Source organism: Plasmodium inui, assembly GCF_000524495.1.
Source record: "Plasmodium inui San Antonio 1 unplaced genomic scaffold supercont1.6, whole genome shotgun sequence".
NCBI classification, from domain to species: domain Eukaryota; phylum Apicomplexa; class Aconoidasida; order Haemosporida; family Plasmodiidae; genus Plasmodium; species Plasmodium inui.
This window is the reverse complement of record NW_008481840.1, coordinates 587,864-599,420: the sequence shown is the minus strand read 5'-3', so window position 1 is coordinate 599,420 and position 11,557 is coordinate 587,864. Positions and strand designations below refer to the sequence as shown.

General features: G+C 43.2%; 2 protein-coding genes across 2 annotated transcripts; both read left to right on the top strand.

The window, feature by feature from the left end:
• Nucleotides 1–1,979: 1,979 nt before the first annotated feature.
• C922_01894 (hypothetical protein) lies at nt 1,980–3,710 on the top strand (the record flags this gene model as incomplete). Its single annotated transcript, XM_008817494.1, has 1 exon — nt 1,980–3,710. One exon carries the CDS (start codon nt 1,980–1,982, stop codon nt 3,708–3,710), a length of 1,731 nt encoding a protein of 576 aa, XP_008815716.1.
• A 1,088-nt stretch (nt 3,711–4,798) lies between these two features.
• Nucleotides 4,799–11,245, top strand: C922_01893 (hypothetical protein; the record flags this gene model as incomplete). Its single annotated transcript, XM_008817493.1, has 4 exons — nt 4,799–8,348; nt 9,502–9,549; nt 9,986–10,128; nt 10,268–11,245. The coding sequence occupies 4 exons, from the start codon at nt 4,799–4,801 to the stop codon at nt 11,243–11,245; spliced, it is 4,719 nt and encodes a 1,572-aa protein (XP_008815715.1).
• Between the last annotated feature and the right edge of the window lie 312 nt (nt 11,246–11,557).

Below are 11,557 nucleotides of genomic sequence, written 5' to 3'. Positions count from 1 at the left end.
ATGAAGATGATACCTCTGATTGCATAAAAGTCTCCCCCACCTGTTTTTTTTTTTTTTTAATGTGTTGATCCACCAATATGAAGTTTCCATTTCAGGATTGGTGATCGCCTGGACATACGTTCGCCGACGTGGCGTCCACCTCAGCTATGTACCTTTAATTTATTGTTTCCGCCTTGTAATTTCCCCCCAGTGCGCCGTCAATGCCATGATGCGAGGCGGCGCTTTGCCTACGTAAGATTATGTACGATAATGTTTGTGAGTAGGTTTGTAAGTACGTTAGTGGGTACGTCTGTGGGTACGTTTGTCGGTACGTTTGTGGGTACGTTTTTGTGTACGGTCACTGCAGTTGATGCCTTTGCCCGAGACACACCGCGCGACGCTACGTTCGTTTTAATCCATCCACTTTATTTTTTCCCCCCAATTTTATCACCCCACATTTCTTCCACGTTTTATTTTTTCCCTACTTGGAAAAAACGTAACAGACGGGTTTTCTTCTAGGGGGACAGAAAAGACGTGCCCTTTTTTGCAGCCACATGCCCTCGAGGGGGCATAAAAAGGAGTGGCTGCTGTAGTAGTTGATGTTGAGTGAAGAAGACGAAAAGGTGGTGCAAGCCATACCTACTTTCACATTATGTACGGTCCGCACAATTTTCTTTTCTTGGCTCCTCCACGTAAGCGCGGCCGCGGCGTTTCCACGTGATCACTCTTGGGAGTATACAAAATGATTCAGCTGGGAAGGCAGACACATACAACGGAGTTTGATCCCGCCCCCTCGGGGGGGCAAAAACAATTGTGGAAGAAAAAAAGAAACATCTTCATTGACGCGCTTAATACGATGTAGTGTCGACAAAAGGGGGAGTAGCCTACCATGATTTGCCTCACCAATAGTAAGCTGCTTCCTTTTTTGTGTCACTGTGAGGGACTACTCTGGGTATATAAATACATTGCAATATCTTCCTTCCCCTCTTGGAAAATGGGCTCTTGGAGTGTACTCACAAAATCCAGCAACGGTAAGAAAAAGTGCCCCCAAGTGGGGGTAAAACAAAGCTGGGTGACATTTCCCCTCATGGTGACTGGCTTAAATAATGTCCACAGGGTTTCTCCCCTTCTGTTTGTCCTTTCACAGATTATTTTGTTAGCGAAGGGTGAAGAGGGTTAAGCAGGTAGCGCCGGAAAAGCGACATGTTCGTATTTTTTTCCATCCCATAATTTTTTTTTTTTTCTGATCAAATTGTAAGCATTTTGTAACTCCTTCAAAGTAGGCTAACGATTGTGTATCTTTACGCATATAATCTTTTCTGCGCATGTCGATTTGGCCTTCCCCCCCCCGTTGTGTTTGCCGTTTCGCTCTGGTAAATTAGTTATATCTGATGGGGCTATATATACCCATATGTTGGGGGTGGTGAAATTTAATCGCAGAGCTGCAACGTGAGGGCGTCGTTCAAGGCGCTAGCATACCCGCACGGCAGAGCAGCCTCCGTGTGATGTTTAGTAGCCTTAAAGGTTTAAAAAAAAAAAATGTAGTAAAATAAAGAAGCCATTTCGAAGATGCGTGCGGGGGTATGGTAATGTACATGGTATCCCTCCTTTCTTTTATGAGCATCTATATATAAAGTGCCATTTGGGGGCACGCTGCGCTGCACGAACGTAATTCCCCGCACTACACAAGTATACCTTACTGCGGCAGTTTATGCCAGTGGGTGTTTTTCTCCATGCTGGAGGTGTTGGCCTAGTGATAATACTCTGCTCGCCTCTTTTTTTTAGCATCTCCGCACTGCATATCGAGGTACTTGTGGGAGTTGTGGGGTGTGTGACGCATGTGGCTGGGTTTGCAAAGCTGCTGCGCAAATTGGCTTTACCCTTCGTCATCCAAAGGGGATGAACCACACGTGTGGAAGCGCACGTACAAAGGGACGCATACACATACGTATAGAGATACTGACTCCTGTGTCTGTCGGCGCTCCCCACGGGAAGACAAAATGATCGTAGCGGTGGTTGGGTGCACACACGGAGAGCTGAATTTCATTTACGCGACGATTGAGAAGCTGGAGCAGGACAATAACTTCAAAGTGGACCTCCTAATCTGCTGCGGTGACTTCGAATGCGTCCGTTACGGAGTGGACAATGATTGTTTGAACGTCCCAAATAAGTACAAGAAGGAGGAAAATGATTTCAGAGATTACTTCACAGGAAAGAAGAAAGCAAAAGTGCTAACCATATTTATCGGAGGAAACCATGAAGCGGTAAATGTACTAAAGCAGCTATACTACGGAGGATGGGTAGCTCCAAATATATATTTCCTTGGATATTCAAATATACATAATATTAATGGCTTGCGAATTTGCAGCCTTAGTGGTATTTACAAAAAATACAATTTTTACAAACAATACAATGAGCATTATCCGTATGATGAGATCAGTAAGGTGAGTTCCTACCACATTCGGAAATATGAAATTGAGAAATTAAAACTGGTGAAAGATAAAATAGACATTGTTGTGACTCACGATTGGCCAAATAATATCGAGAAACATGGAGATGTGAATGATCTCGTTAGAAGGAAGTTTCATTTCCAGTCAGACATATATAATAATACTCTTGGGAATCCACACACAGAATTTTTACTAAATAAATTGAAACCCTATTTTTGGTTTTCGTCTCATTTACACGTCAAATATTCGGCCATATTTCTACATAGTGATAAGAGGAACTATACTCGTTTCCTTTCTCTAGACAAAGCGGAGCCGAGAAAACATTTCATCCAGATTTTGAATATCGAAAAAAGGAACAACATTCCATATCTCTCGTTTGATCACTTGCCGAAGTCTTCTGCCAACGACCCAGATGGGAAGAGCCACTTCTTCCATCAGGACTACGAGGAGCTGTTGCAGCATGTGGAGGATGTGCAGCGCATGGACGCCGAGGAGGGCAGCAAGGGGCAAAGCGGCAGTAAGGGGGAAGAAGCAGCCAACGAGAACGCCCTGGGGGGAGAAGCAGTCAAGGAGAAATCCCCGGGGGGAGAAGCAGCCAAGGAGAAATCCCCGGGGGAAGATGACCCTAAGGAGAACCCCCCAGGAGAAGCAGCTAACGGGAACACCGCTGTTGAAAGCGCCACAGACAAGATCTCCCCTGAGGAACCCTCCTCCCAGGAGAGCACCACTGCAGAGAGCAAGAAGTTTCACATATGCTACGACGAGGAGTGGCTAGCCATTTTGAAGGCCAACCATCACCTCCTCTCGGAGGCCAGCGACAAGGATTACAATTTGGAGAAGCTCAAATACCCCTCCAGGGAGGACTTGGAGTATATCCAGGATAAGCTGAAAAAATTGGAAAAAATATCCATCAAGGGGAAGGACTATTATTTGGTGCACGGGTATAACAACCCCAGTTATAAACACCTGTGGGAGCAGAGGCAGGTCTTTCTGAGCCGCTTCGATTTCGAGGAGCTTAGAATATACGACGACTTTGAGCGTTTGTTTTTCGCGGAGGAGGTGCAGAAGATGGACGCCGGGTTGGCATTGAACACCCCCCAGGTGGGGAAGGGTGAGGGGGATATAGGAAAGGACCAACGGGAAGAAGCGGGACAGAATAACCAGACCAATGAACACGTTGGAGGCAGCCCTAACGGGGACAATGACCCCCATTCGGGGAAGCAACTCAACGTCGAAGGTACCAGTGAGACCAACGAAATTGCCTTCAGCATTGACTGCTGACTTGGCAGGGAACCGCCCATACAAACAGCCCTACAGCAGCCTCAAAATCTACGTACCATGTGTGTGGACCGTTACGAAAAAATTGTCTTATATTAACGCTTAACAGATGTGTACACGTAGCCATGTGGACATATACGTGGAGTGATTATTCCAGTTATGCGTGTATTGTGTTTTTTTCTTTTTTTTTTTGTCACCAGTAGTTTATCCCCCTTTTTATGCGAGTTCGTCCATCTGGCCATTTAGATAACCATCGCCCTATGTGTGAAGGGGGGCATCTGCCAATTGGGACGCCTGAGTGCGCTCTTGAATGGAAACATTTGGGGAACCCTTTAGTGGGTATGCCCACGAGGGGGTCAGCGTCAGCCCCGTTGCGTATTCCTCCCGTTGGAAACGTCTCCCCCTTCACTGCGTTCCATTTGTTTTTAAATATGGCATCTCTCAATGGAGCGAAGTCACCATTCCCCCTTCCTCACCAGCGAATGTTCATTTTTGTCATCTTTTTTTTTACCCCCCATTTTGGTTTTCATGTTTGCCAATCTCCGCTCCTTTTGTGTTAACTTGGGCCAAAGGAATATGCACTTTGTCATTCAAATCGGGAAGGCGTTTTCCCCAAAAAAGTCCGCTGTGCTCTTACATGTGTGTAGAGCTCCGTTGGAATAGGAAGCTATACCAGTGCTGGGAAGTAATAACAAGTTGGCTACCTGCTCTGTACTTACACCTTTTGTGGTGATTAAAAAAAAAAAAAAAAAAAGAATAGAAAAAACTGGTGTGCAAATTACCCAACAGCGACTTTGCACAGTGTAGAGGATGAACAATTGTTAATGTTGTATGGATAGTGCCCCCCCCTGCGCTGCTCAAAAACTCGCCTAATAATTCAGTGAAAGACGGAATCGTCTCATTTTTGCCCCCATCTCGTCAGTCATGTTCACGAGGCCCAGGGAAGAAGCGGAACAGGGAACAAAGCTATCTATATATGCATATATGAACATACTTACACGTGTGCATACGAATATAAGCGTACACAAAAGGGATAATTTCTCATCGAGGTTAGCTTAAAAGAGGTAATACTGGTAAGACTGACTTCTCCGATGGATGATGATCTCAGCATAAGTGCGGACGCAACACAGACAAATGATGGGGGCTATCTGTTGAACGTCGATGATGGTGAGGACGCACCGGGTAGAGAAAAAATGCACACCTTCAAATCTTGTGGCGAAAGTCAAAGTGGAAGCCCAAGGGAAAGGAACAAAAAGAGGAAAAAAAAAAAAAAAAAAGAACAGTTCAAAAGGGATAATAACTTAGCAGCGTTCGATTACAGAAAATATTACGAACGAGTCAACAAGTGGAATGAAAAAAGACGGGCATACACAAAGACGGAAAATTATGGGGCGGAAAAAAAGGCAACCAGCAAAGTGTGGAAGGCGAAGGAGAGCGAAAAGGAAGGGAAAAAATGCGCAAAGAGGAAGTATCAAATTTCGCAGTGCCTGTCAATCCATCAGCGGAAAAACAAAGCAAATGGGAGTAATGAGAAGGATCGGTGTGGGCCCAAGAGAGGGGGGGATCCGCTCTCGAAATGGGCCAAAGAGGCCCGAAGCAGCGTCAAAATAGTCAACACCTGCAGCAACTGCGGTAGTGGCAACTGTGGGGGGAGCAACAACCAGGCCGGTAGAGAAGAGAAAATTTCCTCCCCATGTGGGAGAAACGTCAATCAGGAAGTGAATCAATTGGGCCTAGTGAGTCAAGTCGACGAAGAGCCTGGAAGAAAAGAAAAAGAGGAAGCCCAGACGAACGAATGGTCAAATGAAAAAAGTGAGCATTACAACCATACGCGTGACCCCCTAATGGTGAATCACGAGGAGCAGTCCCTCTCCCCCTTCATATGTCTCAGTGAATGCAAAAGGCATAAGCAGGATCAAGTGGAAAAAACAAGTGATATGCATAATAACGCAAGTTCCAATGAAACGATAGTGGAAAATGAGGAAAAGATGGCCTACTCCAATAAGACCATAGCGGACAGCTTCGACGACGTGGTCACTTTGAGTCTGCGCGCTTCGAATGGGGCAACCTTCGATGATTCCCAGTTCAGCGGCGATCATTTCGGGGGAGACCACACCAATGGGGACTACCTCAACGAGGACTACCACAACGGCGGCTACCACAACTTCCTCCGCAACCGCACGATCCTTATGAAACCGAATGAGCCCAACAGCCAGACGTTCGTTCCCCCCTTGGAAAAACCGAACGGATTACTGATCTGTAGACAGAGAGAAAAGGACATGGTGAAACAAGGGACAAAGCGAACGGTAAAGGGAACGCCCAAAACAAGCATATATAATGAGAGGATTCAATTTGACGTAAGTGATCCCACCAGGATCTCTCATGAGGAGGATATACTGATTCACACTCTAAAAATGCATGACCCATTTTGCACTCATAATGGAGGAAACAACTCGATCCATTCGACCGGTTGCCAAAACACCTTCGCTAGTTATTACGAGCCGAATGGAGCCACCTATGAAGGGATCTACAAAGGCATCTATAAAGGCAACTACGGAGGAAGATACGGAGGCAACTACGGAAGCAGCTGCGATCCACTGCCCACTCGCTTCCCGCATCGCTACTACAAGTGGCCCCCCCTGAGCATCAAAAACCCCTTCGCCTTCATCTATAAAAGTGCCAAATTTTTTGGTCACGTTCAAGAGGCATGCAAAAAAAGGACAACCCGAGAAGCACAGCCACACAGCAGCAGCACCACCACCACCACGACAATAAATGTGTATGCAAAGAGGAAAAAAATATACACAAAGGAGCAACACATAGACGAGGAAGCCATACGCAAATTGGCTGTCTCCAAGGAAGACCCTCTCTTCAATTTTGAGATGGATAATTTTAACTCCTCGGAAAAATCCTCACTACCGATTTGGGAAGGCTCTAGAAGCAAAGTCCAGGGCACTTTTCAAAGATGCAGCTGGAGAGACAACAAAATGAGGAGCGACTTCACCAAGCAGTTGGGAGTAACGCCCCCCCAAGAGAAGCTCCTCAAAAGGGTAACTAGCGTGGAAGAATTACACACATGCGACACCAATGAGGAAGGAATAAGGAAGGAGAGAAAAATGCCCATTATCAGTATGGTAGAAAGTGCGCCTGAGGCTGACGAAGGAGTGAACCTCCCGAGGAGACACACAACCGTTGAAGAGGAAGAGGAAGGGGAAGAGGAAAAGGAAGAGAAACCCATGAACAAACACAAACGACTAATCGGCGTAGGGAAAAAAGACACGGATAGAAACTTCGATATTTTTCTATCCCTCTTCATGAAGCACGAAAAAAAAGAAGCATTCCTCTTCTGCCTAATATGCGACGAAGAGCTGACGGAAAATTCGATTTTTTTTCAAAATTGCATCAAGCCAATGTTAGACGAATATAGAAGATCCAAATTGGAGAAAGTGAAGAAAGTGAAGAAAGAGAAGGATATCTCCCCCGATGCATCCCTCAGCGACATACCTATAAACAAAATAATCCTAGAAATTATGATCCCATCAATAAAGAAAAAGTACCTCAAGTATGTGAGTGGGTTGTACGATAAGAAGGAATCCACTGCTAATAACGACATTAACGGCTCAGATGAGCTACAAAAGGAGGTACTCGAAATTAACCAGAAAATGCAAAACTTGAACATCAAATCTCTAGATAAACATAGCACCGAAGTAGACATAAAGGAAGCTAGTCGTTATGAAAAAAAAATAAAATTAATTGAAAAACCAAAATGGAGCAATGAACAAAATTTAAAAAAACTCCTACTGAAACAACAAAATTATAACCCCTTTACTATATTTGGGACGAGCATTAAGGAGGTACACCTAGAAGAAGTCTTCACCCTCGACGTATACAATAACTACGTAACCAATGAAGACAGATTTAGAAATAAAATTCTGTACGATTTGTACGTAGGAAAGTATATACAGAATTTATACCACAAAATTGACTACCAGGAATGGACCTTTGTTCTTGACTCTCTAAAAAAACAATGGAAATATTTTACCAACCTAGAATGTAATATGTTCCTAGATCCACTCCTATTGGAAGAAATTCTATGGTACATTGATGAGAACAAAATGTATAAGGACAAAAGTGAAGAAATGTACACTTATGAATACTGCTTCTGTCCTACTCCCGATCCTGCCAAGGAGATGAATCTGAATGACGTAAAACACTTTGCCACATCAATGGCAGAAAGGTACACGTTTCACCAGGATGTAAAGTATAAGAAGTTGTCCCTAAATGAGGAACGGTTCTCCCCGCATAAGACGCTTATTTTAAAATATGACGATGTTAGTGTGGAACAAGACGTTTTAACTTATCCAGGAAAGCAGAAGGAGAAACTGACAAAGGAGGCCCTCCTTTTTAATGTACCTAGACCATCTAGCACATTCTACTACGACTCGGACTTCTTTGAAAATAAAGTAAAAAAACACATGTTCAGGAAGAAAGTGAAACACTGCAAGGGGAACTTGGACGTGAATTCTCCATCCAGCAAAGAGGAGGAACCCTTTACAATAAAATATAAGTCCAAAAAATGGACCTCTCAAAAATTTTTCGACAACTTTTTTTCTAATTATTACTTGTACAATTTTGACAGGAGTAATCGGAGGTACAACTCTATAATTTAGCATCCCCCTCTACGTACAACTTTATAAATTAGCCTCCCCTTCTGCTTCCTCGCTCGGCCAAGGGTGCACACAGATCTGTGTCTGTCCATATATATGTGAAAGTACGTGAGCGTTTTGGCGGTTTGAGCCCCCACGCACACACCCTTATACGAATCCATATATTTTTCTTTGCCGCATGGGTTACACAAAATGATGAAACGTCTCACAGTTAAGTGAGGCATCTTGATGAATCTTTTTAATGTGAAACTCCACTGCAGCTATTCCGTTGCGTAACACTCGGGGCGCCACTGATTGTATGTACCCTCAATTTTGACAGACCCTTTTGTGTGCCTTTTACTTCAAAAAAGGAAGAAGAAAAGCTGCAATGCGCAACTCCGTTCATGTAGAACGTGCGCACAGGTTGGGGACGAAGCTGTCCTCTCTGTTTTTTCCATTTCATCAAACTAGCAGCGCACTATTTGGCCATAGCAGCAAGCACAAGTTCGCGTGAAAATCGCCTGACCGTTCAGGCAAGAAAAGGCTATTTTATTCTACGTTCTTAAAAAAAAAAAAAAAAAACAGCCAAAAAGAGCAACCACATGTGTGTATACACAGTTGAGAAGTTTTAAAATTGCAAAGGCACGTGTGCATTTCGGTTTTCCGCTTTTATTAAATAATGAAACAAAAGGTTTGACATTTTACTGATACGCAATTGTTATTTGTCCACTTAGTTGCTACCAGTTAGTCATTCAAGTTTGCCTCCTTGTGTCAGGTTTTCCGTATGTGCGTATTTTACTAACCAATCAGCAGTGCTACTTATTGGTCAACATACCAGATTAGCCGCCCATTTGCAACTTCAAGAGATATGTAATTTTTGTTTAGCAGCGTGGGTAACCTGTGGAGCATAAATATTTCTGCTCTGCGTACATCGTTTTTTTTTTTTTTTTTTATAATCAGATTAGTAGTTAGCTCTTCCACTGTACCGTGTGTGCGTTTTTTCTGATCAGTTAGAATGAAGAGAATTTTCTGCAACGACAGAATGGCAGCCTACAACTTTGATGCGTTATGATAGTGTGAACCCTATACCGTATATAATTTTAACTTGCGGGCATATACCATGTATTTTCTTTTTTTTTTTTTTTTAGTGGACAGCTTGCCGGAGTACATACCTATTTTAATGCCTGAACGTTCAGGTAAAAAAATAAAAAAAGCGAAAAAAAAAAAAATTACCTTCATCTACACAGTATTGCACACAGTTTAGGAAATTTCTTTTACATCTTTTTTTCGCTAGCTACATTTTTTCGTGTATTTTCATTGAGCTTATTACGTAATTTCGCTTTACCACTTTTTTAATTTGTTTATATTGTAATTTGGTCATCCGATTCATTTTTAACATTTTTTTTAAATTATCTCCACACTATTTTGTCACCATTTTTGCTCCTTTTTTTTTATACTTTCCATTGTGCGCTCTATAATAAGAAAAAATTAAAGTTAGACTTTTTTTTTCAAATCTGCATGTTCCAACAGTGGTCTATTTTGAAGTGTTTCAAAATGTCTTTCTGGGGGGCTGTATTTTGAAGCTGTAAATGTCCACATATCTGCTTTCCCGTCTGCTCACCCTTATCTAAGGCCGAGACACCAACTTTATACACTTCTCCGAGCCATACCACAAAATCGCGAAGCATGATCGGCTTGGGGATCCCGAGTTGAAGAGAGTCCTCGCACAGAATATATACGACAACGTAAAAAACAGCATCACCTATTTGGAAGAGGTATGTCACACAAAAATGAGCCCCATCTGCGCGCTCTAAAAAATTGGAAAATTAGCCGTGGCTAAAAAGTGACGAGCTCGGAAAAGACTTTTTCCATACATGCACAATTCGTTTCACCCAATTTTTCCATTCCATGTAGACTCAGTATAACCCTTGCGAGTGCAATAACTGCCGAAGCGACATAGCAGACGCGCCACTGGAAGACACAAAACTACGCAAGAGCGTCTTAATCCCCAAACTAGGTTACAAAGAAGAAAGTCCAAAGGCATGCGTTGAAGACACAGAAATCACCCCGAATAGCCTACAGCCTATAAGCGCAATCGAAGGCGAAACTTCTCTCCATCCCAAAACGTACAATATATTGAAGAACCAGAAGGATAGTTTAGAAATTCATCATAGCATTCCTCCTCTTAAGTGTGAAAGCTTCTCCGAGTTTACCCCCCGTAGTAGTCGTCCCCACCAGAAAAGTCAACATCTACCGAAAGAAGAAGACAAAATGAACAACCACAGATATGGAGAGTATTCCCCAATGAACGGATTTGGATACACCCACCACAACGACATGAATGCAAATGGGTTCTGCACAAACACGTATAATAGAGATCTTGCAAATTTAACCATGCAGCAACATAATATGCATGGAAGGAACAACCTCATGTTCGAAGATGGTAACATTCCATATGGTCTCTATGGACAGTCTAACTACACAGGAACAAATTCTCTCATGTGTGGAGGTAGTGCCCCTTTGAATGATCCCAAAATGATGTATAGAAGGAACCACGAAACGAAGGAGCCGTTTTATAATCCCTACCCGATGGGCAGTGGAATGGGTTACAACATGCCCTTCCTGCCCCCACAGGCATACTACCCAGGCATGAAACGGAATTTAGCGAAAGATGGATACACGCACGGGTGTCATTACATGAACAATGCGAGTAACAATGGTGCAATATCCAAATATCCTTCAGAAAGCGTCGCGGATAATTGTCCCAAAAAAGAATCGTACAGGAAAAACCAGTCCAAGGTGAAGAAGGGCGATATAGACATCAACATAGAAACGTCTTCCTCCACTCGAAAGGGGGTCATAATAGATTTGAACATCGGCGTGGGGAATTAGTGGAAGACATGGTGTGTAGCTGATTCCACGCGTCTCGATTGTTTTTTTTTTTTGTTTAACGCGTCGGCCCAGTGTCACTTCAATTTTCTCATGGCGTTGATCGAATGGACCTTTTTTTGTGAGTCTTTTCGCCCGCATTTTTGAATTCCTTTTTCTGTGATTCTTTTGGCCGTCACTTTGGATTGTCTTTTTTTGTGATTATTTTCGAAAAAGGCAATCCATTTTTTCTGTCCATTATGAATATCGACTAAGCCCTTAGCAGTTGTTTTTTTCTTAACTCACCTGTCAGAGGGGAGGAGAAGTGTACTTCAC